The following is a 27,883-nucleotide window of genomic DNA, read 5'->3' as shown; positions in this document are numbered from 1 at the left end:
AGTGGAAGGTACTGTTACTGACAACCAGAGTAACTGGAAGTTAGGGGCCAGGAGGTATTTTTATCCTCATAGCACAGGGGTGGGTGCAGTGCAGATATTCAATAGCTGTTTTATGGAGCAACTGTTTTTAATTAGGAGGGAACTTCAGGGGTTATTTGGTCTAACTGGGCTTCCCAGGTGACTCTGGTGAAAAAAAAAAGTCTGCCTATAAATGCAGGAGATGCAGTTTTGGTCCCTTGTTTGAAAGATCCTCCGGAGGAGGAAATGATGACCCAGTCCAGTAGTCTTTTCTGGGAAATCCATGGACAGAGGAGCCCGGCGGGATACAGTCCATGAGGTTGCAAAGAGTTGGACATGACTTAGCAACTGAGCATGCACAATTGTATACTCACTTAATAGAGCAATAATGTTAGCAAATGAACATTTCTTGAACACCTACTGTATGATAGGAACAGTATGAACCCTGTGGTATGAGCTCCCCTCAACCTCTCAACTATCCTATCTTACAGATGGGGAAGCTGAGGTTTAGAGAGGATAAATGACTTGCTTGGGGTCACACAGTCAACACAGGAGAACCTGAACCCTGGTCCATCAATTGCTTAAGACTGTGCTTTACTCACTATACCATGGCCTCCCATACTACTGGTTTTATCACACAATTCTCTACCCAAGCAGCAATATGCATTACAAACAAATTCAGTGATTCTGCTAGTCATGTTCTGGTTTTCCTTGATAAAGTCTAAATCGTATATTCCAAACTGCAGTTCATCTGAAGATCCTGAATAAGATGTCAAAAATGCCATGGGGGGCGGAAAGCAGTGTGCACAGACCTGTGAAGGAACAATGGGCAGATCTGGTGGTATCCACAGGGGCTCCTTGGTGATGCCCTGTGAAGGTCCTGGAATCTTGAGTTTTGTGCTCTGCATTGTAGCATTCATGACATGAAATCAACTCGGGGCACAGGAGGATGGAGACCTCTCCCCACCATCTGTAAACCTTGGGGAAGGCCTGGATATTTCTGCTTCTATGGGCAAAAGACCCTGATGCTGGGAAAGATTGAGGGCAGAAGGGGGCGACAGAAGATGAGATGGTTGGATGGCATCACCAACTCAACGGACATGAGCTTGAGCAAACTCTGGGAGATAGTGGACAGGGAAGCCTGGTGTACTGCAGTCTATGGGGTCGGAAAGAGTCGAACAAGACCGAGCGACTGAACAACTACATGGACAAAAGCTTCTTTCAAGTGATTTTTTCCTGTGACTCAAGAAAACAGACACACAGTCAACAGTATCAAGCAGCAATAGGCACCTCTTCTAACGGGTGCCACTGGTGATGTTATACATGAGCTTCTGTTTCACTCCACAGAAACTTTATTGGTTTTAACACTTCAGACATTGTATCAGGTACTATGAAGAGATGCACAGAAACACAAAGTCCTGCCTTTGTGAAGCTTACAATCCAGAGACCTTCTCTCACTTCATGATAACTAGCAATTCTAAGCGGCTTGTGGAAACTGTGATGAACACCCTCCAAGGGCAGATGATTCTGGGGACAGAACAGGGAGGATCTAGATGTGCTGAGAGACAGGAATAGGCTACTGCATGGAAGCCACAGGGTCAGGAATGCTCGTGGCCTGGACAACGATGAGACCTGTTAGCACTAGCACAGACTCCCTTAGGGAAAGTGAGGGTGAGGCTGAAAGGCTGGCTGGAGCCCCATGGTTGAGGCGAATGAGCTTGACCTTTATCCTTTGGCAACAGAGAAATGAGAAAAATGTACTGAGATGGTGAGTGGCATCACAAAAATAGATTTTGGAAGATTAATGGGCAGTGCTATGTAGAACTGAGTGAAGACAAATTTTAAGTATTGAGTGGGGCAATGAACAGAGATTTTAAGCAGGGAGTCTGTGACTCTAAAATAAAAGACTGGGGCAAAAGCAGAAAGAAAATGATTGCAGTAATCCATAGGAAGGGAAGGGAAGAGATGATAGGATTTTGTTTTTTAATGACTTGTTGTTTAGTCACTCAGTTGTGTCCGACTCTGCGACCCCATAGACTGCAGCCTGTCAAGCTTCCCTGTCCTTCACCATCTCCCAGAACCTGCTCAAACTCATGTCCATTGAGTTGGTGATGCCATCCAACCATCTCATTCTCTGTTGCCCCTTTCTCCTTTTGTCCTCAATCTTTGCCAGCATCAGGGTCTTTTCCAATGAGTCAGCTCTTTACATCAGTTATTAATTGAATACAATTCTTTACTGACTCTTTCAAGAGAAACAAGGAAAAGGAAGGAGGCGGCCAGGTCTGCCATACCCTCTGGGTTTTATTGTCCTTTTCTGGTGATGGGTCTCAGTCTTTTAATCCCCCAGGTGGCTCAGTGGTAAAGAATTTGCCTGCCAAAGCAGGAGACACTGATTCTATCCCTGGGTCAGAAAGATCTCCCCTGGAGTAGGAAATGGAAACCCACTGCAGTATTCTTGACTGGAAAATTCCTTGGATAGAGGAACCTGGTGGATTACAGTTCACGGGGTCATATAGAGTCGGACACCTGAGCAACTCTGTTTACTCAGATTATTAACTTACTTCCCAAGCAGCAGAATGTGTGACGGATATGTATATTGGCTCCAATTCTACAAAAACCAGCCTTTTACTGTCCAGGCCTCAACAACAGACAGCTTAAAAGGACAGAAGGGCTGTGAACAATCATGTACAACTTTGGAATCACAGGCACTAAATACATTCAAGGTCCTAAAGAGGGAGCAATTTTAACTGGTTCCTCATCTTGAAAACCAAGGAGAGTCTGAATTAAGAGGTCTCCTAAGTTGACTGATCACAGCCAAAGAATGGGAATGTTTAACAGACAACCAGGAAATCACTATTAAGCAAAGAAACCAAATTTAAAACCAGCTCTAAATGCTTACTGCCTGAGAGATAATTAGTTGAATACACTGGTTTTTGTTTGCCTTTCTCAACCCTAGTTCAGTTCTGTGGTGTAACTTTGGAGATTCCTTACTGTAGGAAGAAAAAATAAGATGGCTATTGAAAATATTAAGCACCAGTGACAAGCAAGCCTATTAACTGAGCAAAATAATTATAATAATTTCTAAAACATTTTTATTGTTGTGCTAAGATAACTGGTTTATATTTATAACTGAAATGACCTTTCCCACATCTGTAAAGTTTAGTGATAATCCACTCCATAAATAAGGTGCGCCTATTACAGTTACACCATTTGCAATCCAATTCTGGTGTCTTTACATCTGACAAGTGAAACAGAGCAAGGAGCTACTATTACTAGACTTGACAGCCATAAAAAATATAAATACCTCCATATACAGTGGCTGGACTTTTACTGCATTGAAATAACACTCTGGTGAGAAACCAACACTGAATAAGCCTCTACTGGGAGGCAGGGGCCAGCCTTTGGGCGATGCAGTGAGAGAGCTGGAAAGTGCGGAGTTAACAAGACCTCATTCCACAGCCATTCATGATCTGTGCTCCTGTGTAGAAAGCATGTCTTTCTACAGTTGTGTACAAGTAATCATAGAGCCAAACATAAATGTCAGAGTTACCTTTACAATGTGCTATCAGAAGACAGAGTGTAAGAATAAGGTTATTCCCAGTAGGGGGCTTTCTAGGTAGCGCTAGTGGTAAACAACCCGCCTGCCAATACAGGAGACGTAAGAGACCTGGGTTTGATCCCTGGGTTGGGAAGATCCCCTGCAGGAGGAAATGGCAACCCACTCCAGTATTCTTGCCTGGAAAATCCCAGGGACAGAGGAGCCTGGTGGGCTACAGTCCATGGGGTTGCAAAGAGTCGGACACGACTGAACTGACTTAGCATGCACACATCGCCAGCAGAGGTCATGGGAAACAAGTTCGAAGAGTTTGGGAGAAGAGGAATGACATTTGGCTTAAACATTTCAATTTTAAAATGTTTGAAGCTGCAAGACTCAGAGATACAATTCATACTATAAATGTGCTGCATGTCACTTTGTATCAGTCGTAAATTAAGCTGAGGAGCTCAGGTAACATTGTTCCAGCTGGCAGGTCAAAGTGCTCCCAGGTCTCATGTGGTTTGTTAGCTCATTTACATGCAAGTGACAAGGTCTCACCCAGGTCAGCTGAGATTAGGAACCAGGCACAAAACTGCATAGTTGGTATGCTCCAAATTTGTGAAATATACACAAAGACAGAAAAAGCAATATCCTTAAAATCTTAACCCTGGTGGAGACAGGTGATTTTTAAATTGCACATGTATTTTTTGTATTTCTGTTTATATTGTAAATTTTATCAACAGAGCCACAATACTTATTCTTGAGTCCATTTTCCTGTTTATATATTTCTTCATTTATTATTATATAAATCAGTTTCCCTATTGCAAAAGTGGTACACACATATACATACACACACATTTTAAAAAGAGGACAATATAAATTGTGAAAAACAGAAAGTAAAATCCTATGCACTCCACCTTCCTAAATAACCTCTGTTAATATGTGGGTGTATTTCCTGCCAGATGTTGGCTTTATGCATATACAAGGTATATATATTACTTTCATAATCAGGAAACTATATAAATGCTAGATAAAGCCATAGAGGAAGATCCTTTCCTGCTTCTAACTCTCTTTAAATATAAATATCTCCGTGACATAAGACATCAGTGATATTTGACCTTTTCCTTTTATTCATGAAACACAAGCACCAGGAAACATGTCTTAAGTGACTTGGGGTCTGTGCGTTGGGGAGTGTCTTGGAGGGTGGCTGTTACAGTGGTCAATTAAAAGGCACTTTTGTGAGAAAAAAAACTTCCTCAGGAAGGACTTCTGCGTGACCAAGCTGCTGGTCACTCCTCTGCACGTGGCACCTGCTGCTGCTCTGTTGCTCTGTTGCTTGTATTGCTCTTCAATACAAGTCGCATCCCCAGGATGTGACATCGTCCCCGGAGAGGCTCTTGCAGCTGGGTTGTCGGTGCCACCTGCCGGGTTGTGGAGCGTGGAACTGGATTCCCATCCGAGGTCTCACTTAAGCTTTTCCACTGACACATCCTGGGAAAGCAGAGGGGCATCAGAGAAAAGCAGGTTCACTGCAGACATCACTCAGACGTGGGGACCCCAGGAACCAAGGCGCCTGGGTGAGGGAGGCCGGGACGACATCCTGCAATGATGGCTACGTCTGGTGCCTGGAAAGTCACCATGGCAGTGTGCCAGGAGGATGAGGGATGGCTCCCCACTTCCTGCCAAGTCAGGCACCGAGCAGGAGAGGGGCCTGATCTTCTGGGCTGGTGAACACAAACCTCCAGGCAAAGGTCAGGGTCTTCAAAGACATAACAAGGCAGGGGCTCCACTGAGTCAGCAGTGAGAGATGGGAGCGTGGAGACTGGCCCCCACGTGGAGACGCCCGAGCTTCTGTCTGCGAGAGAACAAGGTCGGAAGTGCCATTCCCAGAGAACTGGGGGCTGTCAAAACAAGCCTGGTCTCAAGACGTCAACCAGCTCAAGACATCAACTGGACTCATGGTGGCCGAAGGATGACAGGCCACTGCAGGCGTGAGCAACTGGGATGGTCATGTGCCCGCTCTGCTTCTGTAAAAAACTGAGGGTCTGGGGGTAACTACTGTACAACTGGACCATGTTTGTTCACAAGGCTGGGTCGCCTCTCTGGCTATCGAATCTGTGCAGCCGCTGTCTCCTCATTTCTTCTTCTGGTGAGAGACGGAACCCATAGGCCGGGGAGCTGCTTCTGCGATTTCCTGAAGAGAGAAAGCACAAGGTAGAGTCAAGCATTGCCCTTGTTCTGACATTCACATGGCTCTGCATCCCAGATTCCAAGGGCGGGGGAGAAGATGGCTTGGGCGTTATCTTTAGCAGGAAACAGAGACAAAACAAACATATTTCAACTGCAGCTGTCAATATGACATTGCGACATCAAGTAAACGTTTTTAGTGAGGTCCAGTCCATGAAGCTAATTTGACTCATTTTGAAACTTCTTGACAATCCTCCCATTTCTATGTTGGTTCCCCCCTGCCCCACCATGCTCCATAATTTGCATCATTTAATTTCCCTAATGTCTCAAAGGCTTAGTTTATCTTTTCTTAATGCCCAGAAATAACTTTGTGACTATCTGTAACGTCCTCACTGGAAGTGCTCGGAGGTGTCTCCCGATGAGCCTGAGGGTCTCCCTTTCCCTCCTTCTAACCTGCTATCTCCTGAACCTCGCCAGCCAGTGGGAATCACACCTGCCTGAGACGCACAAGCACCCACAGGGCATCATGGCCCACAGAACAGAGGCTGTGTTACCATAATGACCAGTATCGGGGCAGGCAGACAAAACTACAGGCATAGTATGTGAAGATCATATGAAGGACCATGGAAGTCATTACTGAAAAGAGCTTCTTGGGGCTGCAAACAGACCAAGAAAATCATTTGCAATAACAGAAGCACTTCAGTTTACTGAATTAAAGACAACAACAATGGAAGATCCAGGCATTGTTGGGGGGGGGCAGGTAATAAAGGAATACCAACAAACAGTCCTTGACCTCAAGGAACCAGCAACCTAACTCTAATCAAAGAGCTTTAATGTCCACGATGAGACAACCAGGCAGGGCATCACTGATGGATACAGACAAATGATTCACTTTTAAGCACAGGGACCAAAAAGACTGTACTTTTTCCCTTCTGAGCCTCTGCTAACTCTGTGAGCTCACTTTGAAAGGCCTGCTCCCCTCACCGACATCCATCAAAAGTTCTATATGTTACAGCCAGACCACCACGCTCAACACTGCCCTCTGAGGTGCTCACACAACTGGCTCTGGAAGTCCTAGCCGAGCCACGAAGGGTGGGTGGTGGGCAAGGGGGCTGGAGCCACGAGGGAAAACCAGTGAACAGTTGATCCCTCCTGCTCACGCTCCGAGTGTCGGGGATGTTGACAGGTAATATATCGACGTGGCAACTGTTAAACCTATGATGAAAAGATGATAGAGAAAGCAGTGTGAAACTAACAGTCAGTTTGCTGAGCTACAACTAGAATTTCAGCAGTCAGACAGAAATTTCTAAGAAGGCAGTTTTTGGTCCACGCTGCGATAGAGACCCCAAGACTCACCCATATGTGGTTCTCCTTTCCTTTTCAGACATGAGGGAATCACCCCTCCCAGACCTCCTGTAACATTTTCTGACTAGTCCACCCAAAAGTGAACGGGGTGGGCCAAGCCCGACACTCACTCCCACTGGGTAAACTCCACTTCAAGGTTTTTTGATCAGCGAAGTATCCATCATTTTACCAATGTTCACCAAAGATGATGTTCAAACACAGAACATTTTTACCATAGAGATTCTATGAATCCTATAAAAGTTTTACTAGATACAGCTTTCGCCATATACATTTGTAGAGGGCTTTCTGTTTAAAGTTGTAAACGCTTTGAAATTACAGAAAAACTCATGAATCCAATTACCATTAGTTTATGGCTTCAAATTGCTTTATACAATGAGATCCAAATCCTGCTTTTCCTCTGACAGTTGTTTTTAACAAGTTCATCCTTAATTGCACTCATGAGCATGGGCCAGTGTGTGACAGCCTGTTCCAGCTGGGCAGGGAACTGGGAGGCCTGGGCTGTGGGCAGAGTCAGAAGTGAGCTCAACGTGGCATGTTGACTCCGGGCCACAGGGTGCGAGCCCACGGATGCTGAAAGATGCTCAGACGCCCAAAGGGACTCACAGTGTCCAAGAGAAAAAGCTGTTCCGCGAAGGGAGGAATTAGAGAGGACAGACTGTGAAGCTTCCAGGGGTCCAGCTCTCAAAGTGGGAAGCCCACACAAAAGCTCTCTGGACCCCTGCTTGGGGCACTGGAGGAGAACCAGGGCTGAGCCAAGGGCAGATATGCCACGTGCCCACGTAGAAAACTCACGTGGAGGAACAAATAATCACTCCTTCATGAGAGCCTTGTAAGGTATCCTATTTCAATTAGTTTTTATTCCTAATTTCATGAAGCCAACCTTACAGAGGAGGAGACTGAGGCTCGGGGAGAGTTAGGGACAAACCTGAGGGCACGAAGCTAGCGCGAGAGGAAGCGCAACTGGAACCCAGGTGTTCTGACTGCAGTTTGAGTTCTTCTCCCCTTTCCCACAATCCCGTATCACTGCTCCTTCTAACACACCGAGTATGTTAAGCATCTCATCTTTTCCTTCTGCCTTATCCTCCTCCCCAAACCCAGAGAGTCTCCTTCCTGGATGGATATGTGGGGAGCTCACTATTTGAAAAGAGAAAAAGAAGAACCAGCCTAAGTCCTCAACTTGATGGGACTCTGGTGTCATCACAGATGTGGCCACCAAGTTCCCACACAGAAGTGAAAGCGTTAGTCGCTCAGTTGTATCCGACTCTTTGCAACCCCATGGGCTGTAGCATGCCAGGCATGGAATCCTCCTGGCAAGAATACTGGAGCGGGTAGCCATTCCTTTCTCCGGGGGATCTTCCCGACCCAGGTCTCCTGAACTGAAGCAGATTCTTTACTGTCTGAGCCACCACAAAGTTCCCACATTGGGTCTCCTTAAACTCTACTGACTGCTGGAGTGGTTGGGTTTTTTTTAAGGATCCCTGGGAAGGCCTTGGGTAAAGCAACCACAAAACGACGACAACAATGCCTGACTTGGATGTTTTCATGGATGTTTTAAGTCCTTCAAACGCAGTGTTTCTGATTTATCAAAGCCACCCTATTGTCTGAAGAATGACTTAATCCTTTCATTTCAGGTTTTGAACTCCATTCTTCTTAATGCTGGTGGTTAATTTTCTTGGAAAGTTTTCAAGTCTAAGTTAATCTGTGACATTTTAAAGGCAATTGAGTATTTGATATCAGTCGGCAACCCACCCATCCTATTCATCACATCTGTACTTTAGGTCCGTGCCTCTCAGCTGCTCTGCTCAGTCTCAGCTGAGCTCTCTTTTCCAAACCTACACTTTTTCATTTGCTTTCTAACCCATTTCTGTATTTTCCTCTTGTGTCACATGATCTATCACGTCTCTCTTTAGACTCCAGGATCCTCTGAAGCTATTTCTCAAAGGGTCTTAAGAAATGTGCTTTTAATATCTACTTATATTGATTATGCATGTACTAAGTCACTTTAGCTGTGTACGACCCTCTGCGACTCTATGGACTGGAGCCCATCAGACTCTTCTGTCCATAAAATTCTCCAGGCAAGAACACTAGAGTGGATTTCCAGGCCCTCCTCCAGGGAATCTTCTCGACCCAGGGACTGAACCCACATCTCATTATGTCTCCTGCATTGCAGGCAGGTTTTTTACCATTAGGGCCACCTGGAAAGCCTGAGCACATAGAAAAAGATCCGAATGGGCCTCAGCTGGATGGTAAAAGAAAAAGAGGTCCCTGTGGGTGTACTGGAAATGGGAGATGTTTCCAGCCCTGGGTACAGCTGCGGGGGACACTCTAGGGAAAACTTCATTCCATCAGGCTCTGGTTGGGTCACTTATCAGGGGAGACTGAGGAGCAAGGTGACTGCCAGGGTCCTTGCTACAACTCTGCAGTTTGATGATTGGAATTAAATTGTGCCTTCTCCATGGTTATATATCCTTGAGCAAGTAGGTTATCATCCCTCAGCCTCAGTATTCGTATCTATAAAATGGGAATAGTAACAGTACTTCCTCTGTTGAGTTGTTGAGAGGATAAGAAGAGATGATGCATATAAAATCGTGAGTGCCAGGCATGCAGTTAGTGCCTGATGGCCAATGGACGCTGGGACTTTTAACTGTAATAATCAGTGAGAATCACGGCTTAAATGTCTGCTTGTTACTATCATTGACTAAGGCAGACATGAAATAAAATTACCAATGACTTCTTAAAAGATAAGAGCCCAGGACATCTCTGGTGGTCCAGTGGTTGAGAATCTACCTGCCAATGCAGGGGACACAGGTTCGATTCCTGGTCCAGGAAGACCCACATGCCAGGAGCAACCCAGCATGTGTGCCACAACTATTGAGTCTGTGTTCTAGAACCTATGTTCCACAACAACAGAAGTCACTGCAGTGAGAAGACCGTGCACTGCAACTAAAGAGTAGCCCCTGCTTGCCACAGCTAGAGGAAGCCTGTGTGCAGTCGCACAGACCCAGTGCAGTCAAAAACAAATAAATACAAATTTTTTTTAAAAGATAGAGCCTAATTCTATTTGAGGGACAACTGGGAGTGTTTTGTACAAAGTGTGGGGTCACTACTTATTAAATATTTGCCCTCCAAGAAACAGATCCAAAAGGGTAATTTGTGACCCCCACTTTTGTAACCAGAAGGAGCCTTACAGGCTTTGGGAAAGCTGGCGACCTTTTCTCTGCTGAGTAAAACCATGCTTTGAACGTTTACAGACTTGGGTGAAATGGCCTTGCTCTGATGAACTTGGTACAGAATATTAGTATTTATGAGCCTTGCTTCTGTGTTCCTGTAAATGGAGGTCAGCCCTCAATTTTACTGAAAGAAGAGTGAGCATGCTTCAAAGAACCTCAGGAACAGTGCCTGGTTTAAGAATATTTAGCTCAATTATGGCACCAATGGTGAGATCATAAGATTTATTGACTTGTGGTCCTTGATGGAAAAATTTTCAGTTCTCTACGGTTATGTATAATGCAGTAACCTCTGCGTTTTACATCTGAGGGAGGAGAAGCAATTCCATCCACATAAGAATTGCTAAAAAGAATGCTGTGAGTTGATGGCCCTTTTCCCTACTGTTCACCATCCCTGTAAACAGAGATGCTTAATTTGCTGGTATTCATAGATGCTGCCATGATCTGATGAGCTCTCTAGGCCATTCAGTGAAATTATACTAAAATGAAGTCACAGGATGGCGTATCTTTCCCTTAAATCAGGGACCCATGGAGGCAATCACTTAAAAATTTTTTTTAAATCAAGAAACCTCTAAATGTTCTTTTCCTTTGTCAAATGAGGGCAGTAGCATGGGACCCACAGTCTCTCTTTCAAAAATGTTACTTGATTAGAATTCCATGAATTCTAAAGCTTACAAAATGCTTTCTGATAGCACAGTTGCTAAATCATTTACTACGACCAAAAAGGCCTGGAAGAAATCCCAAGTGCAACAATTAGCAAGATATTCTTTGAAAGTGGGAGGTGCCCGAGGACAATAAGACCACTCTATTGTTTAAGTCACTAATTACAATGACCTATCTATCCATTTCTAAAAAGAGTTCAAAATCACTTAAAGTCTCATAATTTTCATACAGATGGACGTTTCATTATGGTTTATAGTAAATGTAACAGCTATTAACAGGTGTGACTTGAGAGAGAAAAATTCACATTTCTACTCCTCAACCAATGGGTTGAAAAAGTAAAGACTCTGAAGCTGGGAAAGACTGAAGGCAAAAGGAGAAGGGGGATGCAAAGGATTAGATAGTATCATTGACTCAGTAGGCATGGATGTGAACAAATTCCAGGAAGTAATGAAGAACAGGGGAGACTGGCATGCTCAGTCCATGGGCTGCAAAGAACCAAAAATAACTTAGTGACTAAACAACAACAAAAACCAATCAAGTAACAGGAGTAGGAATTCCTTAGTTCTGAGACAGTACCTGGAATCCCAAAATGGGCAGCTTTGAATGGAAATCAACTCAGTTACTACCTTCCCTGTTGTACTTCTCTGCCCGTTCTAGTTGGCCAATTTGGGGGACCTTAACTGGCCACAACTGACTTAAAATCAACAGGCTATATATAATTCAGTCAGCAGTTTGAGAAATCTAAAATACTGGGTGTACTCTGTCAGATCTAGAGCTTTTTGCAATACAGACAATGCACTGTCTGAGCTCGGAAACAAAAAGAGAAAGTCCAGGACTTCCCTAGTGGTCCAGAGGTTAAGACTCCAGGTTCCAATGCAGGGCGTACAGGTTCGATCCCTGGTCAGAGAACTAAGATCCCACATGTGTGCTAAGCCGCTTCAGTCGTGTCTGACTCTTTTCGACCCCATCAACTGCAGCCCTCCATGCTCCTCTCTCTATGGAATTCTCCAGGCCAGAATACTAGAGTGGGTTGCCATGCCCTTCTCCAGGGGATCTTTCTGATGCAGAGGTCAAATTCTCATCTCTTGTAGCTCCTGCACTGCAGGCAGATTCTTTACCATTGAGCCACCACATGCCATGTGGCAGAAAAAAAAAAAAAAAAAAAAGAGAGAAAGTCCAGGGGGACTGTTTTCTGGGCAATTGCTACAGGCTTGCCCTACTTACTCTCCCCGCGTTTGAAAAAGTGTACAACTTGATTAATTTTCATGAAAGGAACATATGGGAGCAACATCCAGACCAAAACACAAGAGTATTTCTAGCACTCAAGCCTCCATGTGCTCCCTCTCAGCAGTGGTCCACGGGCTTCTCACAGCAGAGACTTGTCTATTTTTGTCCAGGAGTGGATTCATACAATATGTACCCTTTGTGAGTAGCTTCATTTTATATTATGTTTATGAGATTCACCATATTGCTTTATGTAGTTTTTATTCTACTTATTCTTCTGAGTAGAAGTTTGTCTGTTTTACAGATAGAAAAATTGAGGCTTAAAGATTTTAAGGAACTTGCCATGGCCACACGGTTTGGTCAGGAACTGAGTCCAAAGTCAAATTCATGTTTATTTCTACTCTGCTCCAGACATGCAGTGTGTCAGTTGTCTTCCTTAATTCTGAAACCACACTCTCTAAACCTGAACAATACTATTGCTTTTACACTTGATTTGGAGGCAGGGTCTGTTTAGAATGCAGCTGGAAAATGTTACCTTCTGCTGTAGATAAGCCTCATTGCAAACAGCAAGATTTTCTGGATAACAAAGTAACTAGAATCAGGATCTCCCTTGACAAGGTTTTAGGCAAGAGGTCCAGCTGTGTATGTCAGCCTTGGTAATTAATTACATCATGTATTTTCTAAACAGAGAACAGCCTCTAAGTTCTTACAAAATAATTCTCAATAGGCTGGAGGGGCAGCAAAGAGACAGGCTGAAGACTTCCCTGGTGGTCCAGTGGTTAAGACTCTGCTCCCTATGCCGCGGGCCTGGGTGCAGTGCCTGGTCAGGGAACCAGATCCTGCATGCCGCAAGACCCAGTGCAGCCAAATAAATTTTAAAAAGAAGAGAGAGAGAGGTTGAGGAGCAAAGTGTCTCCCATTAGGAACCACTGTAACATGAGGTATGTATTTCTTTAAACAAATAGATGTAGATTTTCATACTAAAGGGATTTTCCATTTTTTAAATCAATCTGTCTATAATCCTTTCACAATTCTGTCATCATCTTAACACTGTATTAAGAGGGATTTTAATGAAATTAGGAATGATCTTCAAGCACCTTTTATGTGTATTTATACATAAAATCCCTTTAGTAAAAATCTCTTTAGTATTAAAATCTATACGATTTATATACATTTAATATGTAAATGTTTCAAATTTTAGGATGTTTCCAATTCTCTTTGACCTAAAACAGAATGTTCACCAATCCAAAGTTGCCTCAGATGCAGTTTACTCAGTGACTTCAGCTGATTCTGCAAACTGAGGTTAACTGTCTCCAAGAATATCTTTCCCAGTTCCATACACTCTGGGACTGCATCTTTTATTTATTTTTTAAAATTCAAAATCACCTAAGAATATCCACTGGACAGTTATGAGAAAATTCCTGGGAAACTAGATGCAGGCCTCCCTTTGCTCCCATACCCTCATTGCCTAGTACCACGAGGTCCCACGTGCCTGGCTGGGATGGCAGAGAGAAACCGGACACGAGGTCTGTCTGAAGGGACAGACTGAAGAACATACTTGACAACAGAAAAAAGGAAGTAGAATAAGGAAGTCTTTTTGTGGGCAGAGTTCTGATAAAACACACACACACACACGTACACATACATATACATGAGTACAGACAATGCTAGATAAAAGATGAAGACCTTTCAGAAAGATAAAATCCCACGCTCTTCTCTGAAGCTCTAAGACCAACATGCCTGACTCGCCCAGGAGGGGCAGCTGCAGCCTCTCTGGATGTTTTTGATGGAGATCCCACACCTGCCCGCAAACAGGGCCCTAGCAGGACCTCAAAGTCAGGGGCCACTGCCCTGCACCTCCTGCCTGGCCTGCAGCTTCGTTGCCTGCAGGGAATCCAGAGGGCCAAACGGTTACCTATTAAAGTCTCTGGCTCTTCTCCTCTGTCAGCTCTGACTTCTCATCTTTATCTCGCAGACAGAGGAGGCCTTCCACTGTCTTCACTGCCTGGACTTTCTGATGAAGTTAAGACGGGCCACAGTGGGGAAAGGACAAGCAGGATGGGACTTCTAGTGGCTCCTGGAGCCTGGATCCCATGCCTCCTTTTGTTTATTGATCATGGTGTTATTTTTGAGTAACTTTGTTTTAAATTTAATTTTTATGTTTGGTCATGTTAGATCTTTGTTGCTGCGTGGGCTTTCCTTTGGTTGTGGCAGGCAAGCAGGGGCTACTCTCTAGCTGTGGTAGCTTCTCCCGTCACAGAGGACAGGCTCTAGGGCACGCAGGCTTCAGTAGTTATGCCACTCAGGCTTAGCTGCTCCACGACACATGGGATCTGCCTGAATCAGGGGTCAAACCCATGTATCCTGCATTGGCAGGCAGATTCTTTTACCACTGAGCCATCAGGGAAGGCCTGAGCAACTTATAATTTAATTATTTTTTTAAAAGGAGAGGGAAATGGGTATGAGATTATTTAAACCATAATCAATTGAGCTCAAAAAGATATTAAATAGCCTCCTCTCGAGACACACAGGGTTCTGGTTGGGCAGCTCACCACCTGCTAGGGTATCATCATAAAAGGATTCAGCTGTGACTGAATTCTCCCCTTGCAGGCCTTTTAGTAGCCCTGTGCTATGAGCACAGTCTCCATAGAAAGCAAGCAGCTGGCCAATGGAGACAGGAGTCAGAGCCCTTCAGTAGCTCAAATGCAAGAGGTCTGGGCAATGCTAGACTGTCTTGGAGAATCTACGAATGGGACAGTTAGGTTTTCTGCAAAGATTCTTTAAGTTTCGTGTGCACAATAATGAAGAACTTGTTAAAAATGCAGAATTATTAGATCCTAAAGGCAGAGATTCTTTGCATTAAGTGGTTGGGGCCCAGGAAGCTATATTTTAATGAAAACCCACCCAGGTGTTTCTCCTGTAGACAAGGTATCAAATGACTGAGAATCACTGGGGAAAAGAACACACGTCTTTATAGGTGGACTTGCATCTGGCTCCACCAGAATTTTGGACAATTCACTTCTCTCCAGGGTCTCAGGCTCCCATCTGCACAATGAGGGAGCTGGACTGGACATTTTAGACCTCCACACAGAGATGTAAGATCCCACCCAATGAGGCATCAGGGTTGGCTGGCCAAAGAGGGCAGAATGGGCCATGCCAGCAACCCGCCTCCTCCACGGCCAGTGGTCTGGGCAGCTACTCTGCCTGCCTGTCAGCCAGCCTGGCCGTGACTGCTGACAGCTGGACTGAGATTTGGCCAGGTTGTGCTCCTTGCAAACTTCCTCCAACTCATCTGATCTAACTTGGTGTCCCTCCCCACCCCCTGATATTTTAATTTTTAATAAACTTTTTATTTGGGAATAGTTTTTAGATTTAAAAATGTCTCCAAGGTAATACAGCCAAACATATTACCATGGTCTAGTTGTCAAGACCAGCCATTTACAGGGATGAGCATGTTACTGTTAACTGAATTCCAGACTTGCCTTGGATCTCACTTGTTTTTCCGCTCATTTCCTTTCTCTGTTTCAGGGTCCAACATTCCATTTAGTTGTCAGGCCTCCTTAGTTTCTTCCTGCTGGTGGTACTTTCTCAGTCTTTTCTTATTTCCCGTGACCTTGACAATTCTGAGGAGTACTAGCCTATAGAATGTGCCCCCATTTAGTTTGACTGATGCTTTTCCTCATCATTAGACTGGGGTTAGGGTTTTGGGCAGAATACCAGAGAAGAGAAGCGCCCTTCCCATCACTCCATGCAATCATATGATTTATCACTGGTGATGTCACCTTGAGCCCTGGGTAAGGAATAAAGCTTTTTTTTTTTTTTTAAAGTTTCCTTTTTTCCCCTTTTTGGTTGTGCTGGGTGCTGCGTGCATGCTTTCTCTAGGAGAGGTGAGCAGGAGATACTCTTCCTTATGGTGCATGGACTTTGCATTGCAGTGGCTTCTCTTGCTGAAAGCATAAGCTCTAAAGTGCAGGCTTAGCAGTCGTGGGGCACAGGCTTTAGTCGCTCCATGGTATGTGTAATCCTCGCAGACCAGGGATCGAACCTGTGTCCCCTGCACTGGCAGGCAGATTCCTATCCGCTGTTACCCACTGGGCCACCAGGGAAATCCAGGAATAAAGTCTTGACTCTCTCCACCAAGAGTTACCAATACAGAAGGGGGTACCTAAGGTTGGCTTCGTCACTTTCCCTGTTCGAGGATGAGCAGGATAGGGTGGGGTCATCCCTGACCTTCGCTGGCTCAGGTCCCTGAATTCCAGATTCTCTAACAGAGATGTGAGTGTATGAATCACCAGGAGAGCTCTTTGAGAGTTTCCGATTCAGTAGGCTTGGCACAGAGCCCAGGCCACTGTATTTTTAATGAGCTCCCAGGTGACTCTGAGCTACGCTAGCTTTTGAGAATCCCTGAGCTACAGCTCAGAATTTTTTTTTTTTTTTCCAACTGAAAATATCCACCCCGGGTTTCAGGCCAGTATTCATACTTGCCAGCAGGTGGAGTGAGAGGCCTATGCCTCTGAATCTGCTGCAGAAAACTAGGACAAATTCCAGTCAACAAAGCATTCCGCATAGTAAGCAGAATTAGGGTTATTTTGAAACAGATGGGCTCTCACAGAAGCTGCTGCACTGAATATTATGGAGTTGTTTATTGTCTAGATGGTCTGAAACCCAGGGATTATTGGCCAGCATCTAGCAGTTTCTATGTCATATCAGATTTCTTCCAGGGCAAAGGAGACTGACAAGGGCCTGGGAGAGATACAGCTGTGGTTATGGGTATGGATGTGGATGTGGATGCAGATATTTTAACCAGCTCTAAACTCAGAATTTACCCTTGCTATGGTGCATACTGCCTTCCACGGCTGCATGCTTCTTCCTGGAAATGACTGGTATCATTCTAACTCCAAATGAGAAGAGAGAAATAGATACAATCCATGATAATCAGACAACGCATCCTGGGTGCGGCAGTCCTAAAAATGCTTTAGATTATGCCTAATCAAAGTGGCTCTGCTTCCTGGTTTACATTTACCCAGACCCTCACTTACATGTGCCCCGACCCTCTATCCTCCTGCCCTCCTCCTTGCGCTGACGACCCCAGGGACCTTGCTACCCCGGGGAGGAAGCAAGGTCAAGCAGGGCCATGGAACGCCCATGTTCACTGTGCCTGATGCAGCAGTTCAAAGCATGCAGGACCAGGGTGTTACAAACGGAGTATTTGTGAGTCCTGGAAACCTTCAAAGGCCTTTAGCACCTCCAGGTTCCTCCCTGGAGAATTTTTTCCTTAACTAATTCCTTAGCCTGTGATCCTGGACACTCAGCTGCTGCTGTCCTGGCCAGCCCGGGCTCAGAGAGGCCCTGAGGGTGTCTTGAAAGGCGGCAGCTTGGTAACTGGTAGTTCAGAACAGGTCTGAACTATCTCTGCTGCTGGGCAGACCCTCGACCATCTGAGGGATGCATGGATGTGCTTCCTAGTGGGTGAGGCCTTGCTTTAAGTGGTGGGTTCATAACTGCCTGGGACAGTGGCTCCCTCCCCAAAAAGGATACAACCCCAGTAGATGGCGGCCCCTCTGTCACACACAGGGCCAGGCCCTCCACTCAGAAAACAACAAAATCCCCAATACGCTTACCCTTTACCCAGACTCCAGACAGAGGCTGAGAGTAGAAGCACTGCTGATGATACTTAGACCTGTTTCAATTTCTTCTCATTTCCTTCAACTTGAGTTTGGAATCAATGTCCGGCTTTTTAAGCAAAGGCCCAAGGTAATGTTTTCATTGACTTTTAAAATCATAGACCACTTGGAGTTAGCCGTATTTCCCTCAGAAACCTCAATGCTTTTAAAAAATTGTTCACAATGTTGTGTTAGTTTCTGTCATACAACAATGCGAATCAGCCATAATTATCCATTTATCCACGCCCTCTGTCTTGATCCGCCCTCCCCTCCCCAACCCCACCTCTCTAGGTCATCACAGAGCACCGGACTGGGCTCCGTGTGTTTTACAGCTTCTCACCAGCCATCTGTTTTACATACTATATGTACGTATGTTGGCACTACTTTCTCCATTCGTCCCACTCACTCCCTCCCTCCCTCACTCTGTTCACGTCTGTTTTCTACATCTGCGTCTCCGTTCCTTCCCTGCAAATATGTTTATCAATACCATTATTCCATCAGCTCAGTTCAGTTCAGTTGCTCAGTCGTGTCCGACTCATTGCGACCCCATGAATCGCAGCACGCCAGGCCACCCTGTCTATCACCGTCTCCCGGAGTTCACCCAGACTCGTGTCCATCGAGTCAGTGATGCCATCCAGCCATCTCATCCTTGGTCGTCCCCTTCTCCTCCTGCCCCCAATCCCTCCCAGTATCAAAGTCTTCTCCAATGAGTCAACTCTTCGCATGAGGTGGCCAAAGTACTGGAGCTTCAGCTTTAGCATCATTCCTTCCAAAGAAATCTGAGGGCTGATCTCCTTCAGAATGGACTGGTTGGATCTCCTTGCAGTCCAAGGGACCCTCAAGAGTCTTCTCCAACACCACAGTTCAAAAGCATCAATTCTTCGGCGCTCAGCCTTCTTCACAGTCCAACTCTCACATTCATACATGACTACAGGAAAAACCATAGCCTTGACTAGACGGACCTTAGTTGGCAAAGTAATGTCTCTGCTTTTGAATATGCTATCTAGGTTGGTCATAACTTTTCTTCCAAGGAGTAAGCGTCTTTTAATTTCATGGCTGTAGTCACCATCTGCAGTGATTTTTGGAGCCCCAAAAAATAAAGTCTGACACTGTTTCCACTGTTTCCCCATCTATTTCCCATAATAAACGATATTTGTTTTTCTCTTTCTGATTTACTTCACTCTGTATAACAGGCTCTGGGTTCATTCACCTCACTAGAACTGACTCAAATAATAATCTTCTGAAAATACCTTTTAACCTTTGGGCATTAAAAAAATACTGTTCATAGGGTTCTTGAGGCAAGAATGCTGAAGTGGTTTGTCATTTCCTTCTCCAGTGGAACAGGTTTTGTCAGAACTCTCCGCCATGACCCGTCCGTCTTGGGTGGTCCTACATGGCATGGATCATAGTTTCACTGAGTTAGATAAGTCTATGACCCATGTGATCAGTAAAGAAAGCTGAGCACCAAAGAACTGATGCTTTTGAACTGTGGTGTTGGAGAAGACTCTTGAGAGTCCCTTGGATTGCAAGGAGATCCAACCAGTCAATCCTAAAGGAAATCAGTCCTGAATATTCATCAGAAGGACTGATGCTGAAGCTCTAATACTCTGGCCACCTGATGTGAAAAGCTGACTCACTAGAAAAGACCCTGATGCTGGGAAAGATTGAAGGCAGGAGGAGAAGGGGATGACAGAGGATGAGATGGTTGGATAGCATCACCGACTCAATGGACATGAGTGTAAGCAAACTCCAGGAGATGGTGAAGGACAAGGAAGCCTGGCATGCTGCAGTCCATGGGGCCACAAAGAGTTGGACACGACTGAACAAGTGAACAACAACTAATAAAAAAATATAAGTAAAGATCACCCCAAGAAATCAAAGAATAAAAGAAAGTAAAAAGATGGGAGGTCAACAGGAGAACTTCGGAAAGGGACAAAGAAACTTTAATCAGCCACTTCTGCTGAGAGCAAGCACTCAGGGGTCACGTCCAGATCACACTGGACAACCACTGCTGGGTCACTGTGTGTCAGAAGAGGCGAGTGTGTGGGGCCTGGGAGGGAAGGGACAGCTTCCCTGTCCCAACTGTTGGGACCACTGGCCCCAGGCTTGGTGGCAAGACTGACTGGCAGCAAATAAGATGAAACATGTAACAGGTCCTACATCCACCCACTGCTTCCATGTCACCATCCTGCAGAGCACATGCGTCAAAGCTCTAGAGATTAGATGCTGGGTCTAGAACAGTCACTCCCAGAGTTGCACATGGGCGGGCATGGCGAGAGGCAGGTTCTAAGTTTTTACGTGATCAAGGAATCTGCTCTTTTCACAAGCACCCCAAGTGAGTCTGACGCTACCGGGCCCCACTTTGAGAAACTTGGGTCAGAGGGATGCTGTGCTACATTCTGGGGTTTTGTTTGGTTGTGACCATCAGCACTGGCACGATGCCACTTGGTATTGTACACACTGTCTTCTCTCACGTCTTCCCTGGGACTTCCCTGATAGCTCAGTTGGTAAAGAATCCTCTTTGGTGGTTTCCCAGGATGTGCTGTGCTTAGTCCTGGAGGAGATGGATTTTAAACATAAGACACCAAGGCAACCCTGTTCTCCTGAAGAATATACCAAATATGATCACAGTGTTGCCCTGGTGAGTCTATTAATTATAATGTGAGAGTGGGTGACACTGGCCGCTCAGCCAGTCCTAGGTACAAAGCCACTCACCTCTGAATCCCAGGTGCCAGGGACACCGTGGGTGCATCATAAATGTCTGCTGAATGTTTGCTGAATGAACCAAAACAACAACTAACATGACAGCAGGGCTGGGCAGAGAGGAGGCTGGGGACCGCGGGGCCAGAGCAGGCCCTTGGGGCTAGAGGACCCTGAGAGATACAGGTAAGTGGTAGCAGCTAGGGAATTTCAAGGCCCGAGTATCTTGGTTTCTCACCTCTGCCAACAACCAGCTTCCAAACCCTGAGACATAAATGGGTGAGAAAAGGCGAGAGGAGGCTTCAGAATACAATTCATCTATTTGTTTCCCTTAACCAATGCATGGAGGCCGTCTGGGCTCCGGGGTTCCACTACATTAGAGGCCTTCAGTACCTGATGCAGGCTGAGATATGTATATCCATGATGAATGCTATCACAAAGACTGTGAAAAGTCAAATTATTTCCACTTTTCAAATAAACCTGATTTAACTACATGTTAGGGGTTGGGGGCCGGAGGAGAAGGGGATGACAGAGGATGAGACGGCTGGATGGCATCACTGACTCGATGCACATGTTTGGGTGAACTCTGGGAGTTGGTGATGGACAGAGAGGCCTGGCATGCTGTGATTCATGGGGTCGCAAAGAGTTGGACACGACTGAGCGACTGAACTGAACTGACTGAAGTGTGTAACTACACATCAAGAGACATCAGTATCAATGCACAATTACAGAAATGATCCCTGACCTAGGAAATGGTCCCCAAGATGCTGAGCAGTCAAGGAGAACACTGTGGTTCAAAGCTCTCACAAGAGCTGGAAGCTGCAGGCCAGCTTCTCTTGCAGGTGGAAACAGAGGAAGACAAGCTGTTCGGGGAAAAGCCTGCAATGAGAGTGCATCACAGCTGGTCTCAAAGGGCCCAGCTGGCAGGGTGGGGTGGGGTGGGCATCGAGAGACTCACCAGCCCAAGCCCACGAGGAAACAGCAATGCAAGGGCCTTGGCAGATGCACTTGCTGGGTTAAAAAAGGGCAGGGGCTGAGAGGAAAAGTAACTGGAAGAGGAACAACATCCGTGTCAACAGTCCAAGCCCCATGATTTCTGAACGGTTGGTGGGTTAGAAAACCAGGGAAGGCTCCTTGGCAAAGGCCTAGATAACCGGAGAGGTGAGGATGACCCACGTGAATCTTCAGAATGGACAAGGTCTGTGAGCCAAGTGGCAGGGACGGGCTTGTGCACAAACACGAACAGGCGTGAGCCTTGCTCTCTGCACCAGGAGCTGAGAAATGCTTCCTCTGGGTCAGAGCTGGCCCCGAACTGGGACGGTGGTGAACTTCCATGACTCGATAAACTACCCCAGAGGCAGGACCGCCATCTTAAAATCTTGCTTGTTTTTTATGTTTGACGGTATTTAACCTGAGCTGCACTGCTGTTTTTTGTGTTCTGTTAGGTCTGACTAACTCGCCCCACCCGTACCAAGTTCTGATCCATTAAAGAAAGAGCGTGTATGTGTGTGTGCATGCTTGTGTGTGGGCACGAGTATGTGTGATAACAGACATGCCTTGCGACTGAAATGCCTCCAATAAACAAGCCCTCCCAGTCTGAGGAGGAGCCAGGGGCTTTCTCAGACTACGGGCACACCTTTGAAATAGCCTGCCTCTAACTAACCTAGAATTGTTCAGAAACGATTCTGAAATGGCCTGTGCTATGGAGACTCAGTAACAAAAATAGCTAATTCCTGCTGTGCCAAGTTGCTTCAGTCGTGTCTGGCTCTGTTCGATCCTATGGACTATAGCTCATTAGGCTCTCCTGTCCATGGGATTCTCCAGGCAAGAATACTGGAGTGCCATTTCCTTACCTTCATCTTACGTGTCTGTCAAACAATTTATAGTAAAAGCAAACTTATGAACAGAAAGGGAGACCTCAGTACGAAATTTTTTGAACTTTAAATTCCAAGTTAGGAAGTGAAGCTTATTTTGGATAACATGATTTTAAGTAAGTGGGGAGGAAAATGTTGCTCTCTTGAGCATCTTTGGGAATATCTAAGTGTGTGCTGTGACCAGAGAAAAGGCGAGTACTGAAGGGCCTACCTATAGTTTTAAGAAAGAAGCTTTGAAGACTGTGTCACAGGTGGAAAGGAGATTTTATGTGAGACACAGCCAGCACATCTTAAAATTATGGATTTTCAGAGTGAGATTGAGGAGGACCTGGGATAGCGGCATTCTGTCTGCATTTCAGAGCTGGGAAACTGAAGCCCAGAGACGGTGACTGGGTCTCTTGCTTTGCGCAGCTAAGGGGGGGAAGAATCAGATGCTGCATTTCTCGGGCCTCTGGTCCTGTCACCAGGCTTCATTGTTTTCTCTTTCAGCCATTTCATCCTGAAGAATCCAACCCCCTTCAAGTCTGGAGTGGACATCGGAGTTTATAAGAGGGCCTTCCGGCACCCGGCTCTGGTGGAAGGGCATGTGCTCTGGTGCCAGACAGAGCTGCCTTTGAATACTCGCTCTGCCCCTTCCTCTGGGGCCTCGGAGAAGTCACTTTCCTCCTTGCCCCTCAGTTTTCTTGTCTGTGTAATGCAGAAACCTACCTAGAGATGTGCTCTAAATGGAAGGGAGTAAAGGATGCCAGCGCCTGGCGCAAAGCATTGGAGGGTCAGGGTCTTCTGCTATTACACTGATGACTTTCTGCAAGCTGCCCCACCCCGGGAATGTTCCTGCCATCCACTCAGTTAGTCACACATGCTCAGACCCCAGTTGTCCTGGAAGTTGCCCCTCACTCACCTGCCCCCTTCAGCCCATCACCAAATCCTGTCATTGTCACCTGAACATTCCTCTGACTCACCCCGCCACCAGCCCTGCCTAAGTCACTTGCTTCGGGAGCTTGGGTGGTGCCTGAGCCCTGAGACGGTGCCCGCGCTCTGGTCTTCCAACCAGCTATCCTCCATAGGGGAGCTGGAACGCTTTCCAAAAACATGCATCTCATCAACTTTATCCTTGGTCTAAAGCCCTCTAGGAGTTTCCTTTCATCCAAGAACAAAGATCAAGCTCTGTAGCCAGTCCAGTAAGCCTGCTCTCCCTCAGCACCGACTCCCAGGGATGTTCTCCAACTCCCCCAGCTCTCAGGCAAGTGGCCGTGCCCCACTTTGCTCTGCGCTCTCCCAGGATCACATCCCCTTTCTCCAAAGCACACAATGCCACGGTTAGTAGTTTCTAGCAAATTACAGGATTCTGGGGATCTCAGTCTAGTGCATCCTAAGGTGGTGAGCTTTGTAGGGTGAGCACTGAGGCTTTGTGTTCATATTCTCCCCTCCGGGATGAATAAATAAAGGAACCAGCAGGAACGGGAGGGAGGAAGATGCGGAGGAGTTTAACCACTGTCCTCATTTTACATCGAGACTGAGGCTCGAGCGTGGTGTGTTGACTTCCCGAGGTTGAGATCCCCAGGGGCCAAACCAAAGAGCAGTGGTCCCCATGCTCCCCCCAACCACGCTGCTTCAGAAACTACCACCCACATCTCTCTTCACATTAGCTGGTAGCTCAGCAAAAAAAAAAAAAAAAAAAAAAAAAAAAGTGGGTTCTCTTTTAAAGCTGGGGGACTGTGATTGTGGGTTCTCTTTTAAAGCTGGGGGACTATGAGGACACAGGGGTGTGTATTAGTCGTTCAGTCGTGTCCAATTCTCTGTGCCCCATGGGCTGTAGCCCTCCAGGCTCCTCTATCCATGGGATTTTTCAGGCAAGAATACTGGAATGGGTTGCCATTCCCTTCTCCAAGGGATCTTCCCAACCCAGGTCTCCTGCATTGCAGGCAGATTCTTTACCATCTGACCCAACAGGGAAGCCTATTGCTCAGTCATGTCCGACTCTTTGTGACTCCATGGACTACAGACTGTAATTGTCATGTGTATAAAAGAAAAAATTGAGAGTTCATAAGGGGGAGATTTTTGAGTTAAAAAAAAAAGACCATGAAAATGCACAAAATTTATTGCTATTTAGACCAAGTGGAACAACATTTCCAGAGCTGTCTCCATGGATGTGAAGATTCTAGATTAAGGACAACTGATTTTGTCAAAGGCTTGTAGACTTGTTTTCTGACACAGGGAAGAAAAAACAAGGGCGTTAAAAGCTATACTAGTATGGCTGATCTAAATGAAACATACTTCCATGAGTCATTTGTAGCTTTAAATACTATAGCAAAAAGAATTTATAAAACATGCCCAAACAGCCTCCCTTTGATGTGGTGAGCTCTTTTCAAACCACATTGTTCAAATTTATGTTAAAATGCAAACTCTTCATGTTTACAACGGGGCTCTTGGAGGAATGCAATATAAAAGTACAACTGCTAAATTTCAAAGACAAGACTTATAACCCCAGAACAATGGGGCATTCCCAGCGCGAATTTATGAGCTGTTAAACCTCAAAAAGCTTCCTCAATTAGCAGTGAAGGTTCTTGACATATTTGCAGCCTGATATAGGGGCTGCTTTTTATATACTTTGGGGTGTACTGCTTTTATCGGAATTTCCCCTTACTTTGGTGGACCTCGGACGACAACCATTGTGCTCCTCTTTGGGCAGCGTTTGATCCTGCTAATTATGCTGTGGGGCTGGGATGGCATTTCACGGTTTACCGTTGCTCCTGGGGCGCGCTACAAATTATACATAATGCATTGCATTGTAATTGCTGCACTGTGAACTTGGCTTGCCTTTCCAACATAAAATACCGACATCCAAGTAGTTTTATTATAAAAAAAAAAACCAGAAGGGATTATTTCGGATTATAAACATCTGAAGACCTAACATTCTCATGATTCCGGCGGCTATTTTGGACACATGGTGGGTCGGGGGGTGGGGGGTGGTGGTGGTGGCAGGCAAGGCTGATATTTCATATTAATGTTTACAGAGAAAAAGAGGCGGCAGTCACAAAGGCAAGGCCATAGTGAATGCAAAACAAAACGGAGGAGGAGCTGTAGGGCCGAGAGAAGTCCAAACTGGGAAACCAGAGGGGCAAGGTCTAGCCCTGGCCCTTCACCTCACCGGGCCTCAAGGTCCTCATTTTGAAAACAAAGGCATGGCATGAAATGACCACAAAGGTCCCTTTGCAATGGAGAGAGGAACCTCAGGAGGGCAGTGACTTGGTTTCCCAGTCTGATTTGTCAGGCACAGCCTTGTCACAGCCAGGAAACTGTATCTCGTACCAAACACACGGCCTCTTGCCACTATTGGTGCGGGGCCTCTTAGAAAAAGATGATGTCTCTTTAAACAACAGGGGACAGAATAAATGAAGCACAAGTTTTACATATGCAATACCATCAAGAGCAAAAAAAAGAAAATCACAAGGATGGGGGCTTCCCTGCTGGCTCAGCGGTAAAGAATCCACCTGCTAACGCAGGAGACATGGATTCGATCCCTGATCCAGGAAGATCCCATATGCTGAGGAGCAGCTGAGCATGCGCAGAATCACAACTACTGAGCCTGTGCTTGAGAGCCCAGGAGCCGCAACTGCTGATGCCTGTGCGCCCTGGAGCCCATGCTCTGCAGCAAGAGAGGTCACTGCCATGAGAAGCCTGGGCACGGCAACCAGAGAGTAGACCCTGTTCACCGCAACTAGAGGAAAGCCGGTGCAGCAATGAAGACCCAGCAGAGTCAAAAATAAAATTAAAAGAAAAAAAAATTCACAAGAACAGTACTGGGGTCCCTCCAGATGCCTGCAGCAGGCCGGTCACAGGACCTGCTGTGGCTTAGAAGCAGCGCCCAGGCACCAGGGGGTGCCCTCCTAAGGCCCCTTCTTCCTGTAACAGGACAGCAACCTGATGTACAATGCAGACGGGTTTCCTTCCACTTCTCAGGGAAATAAGTGTCCTGGAGGAGCCGGAGGTGCCCCAAAGAGCAAGCTTACAAGCACAAGGGGTCCTCACCCGGACAACTCAGTGGGCCAAAGGACACGGTCCGCCATGCTCAGGCATGGTAGAACATGACTGTGTTACACTGTGGCTTCTCTTTGAAGCTGGGCACAAATAACCCAATGTGCAGTTGGTAGGCTGTTAACCTTCCACAAAAGAATTCTCTGTCCCTCAACTGACTTTTTCCTCCCACCTGGTTCAACAGCAGGCAAATGGCCCAGTTAATTTCAAACCAAATTTCAGACTTACATTTGATGGTTAAGTATGCTTAGAACTCTGGATGTTTAGCAGAGGAGAGTCGGAATTCTATTTACTTAAATTTTACACCCAGTGCTGCATAAAAGATGTCCTGGATGAGAAACACGGCCGCCATCTGTCAAGATCGAGGAAAGGCTGTGAGGCATGTGGGTCTCCTCTCTTCAAAGCCTCAAGTTCACCAGGGGTAGCTGGGCATTCTGCTACTGACTAGCTCATGTGAGCAAAAGGGGACGCACAGGAGTGGGCAGCTAGGAGGGTAAACAGTCAGGATTACAACTCTAGGACAGAATACTCATAGTTCTTGGCCCTAGAGCTGTATGTGAAGGCTCACAGGCATGCTACCAGGGAGAGAAAATCAGCTGTGATTTTGTCAACGAAAGAATCAGGTCAAGGTTCTTCTCCCCTGTTTATTACTCCTTAAAAGACAATAACAGCAGTAATAATACGAGGCCTGGCCTATCCAAGAATGGCCATCTCTACAACTTTTCCACGTGCTTATTCTTGGTCGAATTTACCTTGCTTCCTAAAAAGAAAACAACTCAAATGTAAAATAATGGAAAAGTTCCTGGTGAAGGGGACAGGGCAGGGAGAGTGAGAGGTCTTATCTAGGAACTGTTTTCAAAAATACTAAAGATCTAAAGATTTAAAGATCTAAATGTAAGACCAGAAACTATAAAACTCCTAGAGGAGAATATAGGCAAAACACTCTCAGACATAAATCACAGCAGGATCCTCTATGATCCACCTCCCAGAATTCTGGAAATAAAAGCAAAAATAAACAAATGGGATCTAATTAAAATTAAAAGCTTCTGCACAACAAAGGAAACTATAAGCAAGGTGAAAAGACAGCCTTCTGAATGGGAGAAAATAATAGCAAATGAAGCAACTGACAAACAACTAATCTCAAAAATATACAAGCAACTTATGCAGCTCAATTCCAGAAAAATAAACGACCCAATCAAAAAATGGGCCAAAGAACTAAATAGACATTTCTCCAAAGAAGACATACGGATGGCTAACAAACACATGAAAAGATGCTCAACATCACTCATTATCAGAGAAATGCAAATCAAAACCACAATGAGGTACCACTTCACACCAGTCAGAATGGCTGCGATCCAAAAATCTGCAAGCAACAAATGCTGGAGAGGG

At 45.7% G+C, this 27,883-nt stretch overlaps 1 protein-coding gene across 1 annotated transcript in view; it reads right to left on the bottom strand.

Annotated features, from left to right (window-relative positions):
* Positions 1-4,497: 4,497 nt before the first annotated feature.
* Positions 4,498-27,883, bottom strand: part of RHBDD1 (rhomboid domain containing 1) — a 136,882-nt gene continuing 113,496 nt past the window's right edge. The window contains exon 7 of the mRNA XM_068968808.1: positions 4,498-5,747. Within this exon, the coding sequence (XP_068824909.1) occupies positions 5,635-5,747 (113 nt within the window). The 3' untranslated portion in view covers positions 4,498-5,634. The remainder of the gene's footprint in view (positions 5,748-27,883) is intronic.

Source organism: Capricornis sumatraensis, chromosome 3, assembly GCF_032405125.1.
Source record: "Capricornis sumatraensis isolate serow.1 chromosome 3, serow.2, whole genome shotgun sequence".
Lineage (NCBI taxonomy): Eukaryota > Metazoa > Chordata > Mammalia > Artiodactyla > Bovidae > Capricornis > Capricornis sumatraensis.
Note: the sequence above shows the minus strand (reverse complement) of the source record. Positions and strands in the feature narration are given on the sequence as shown.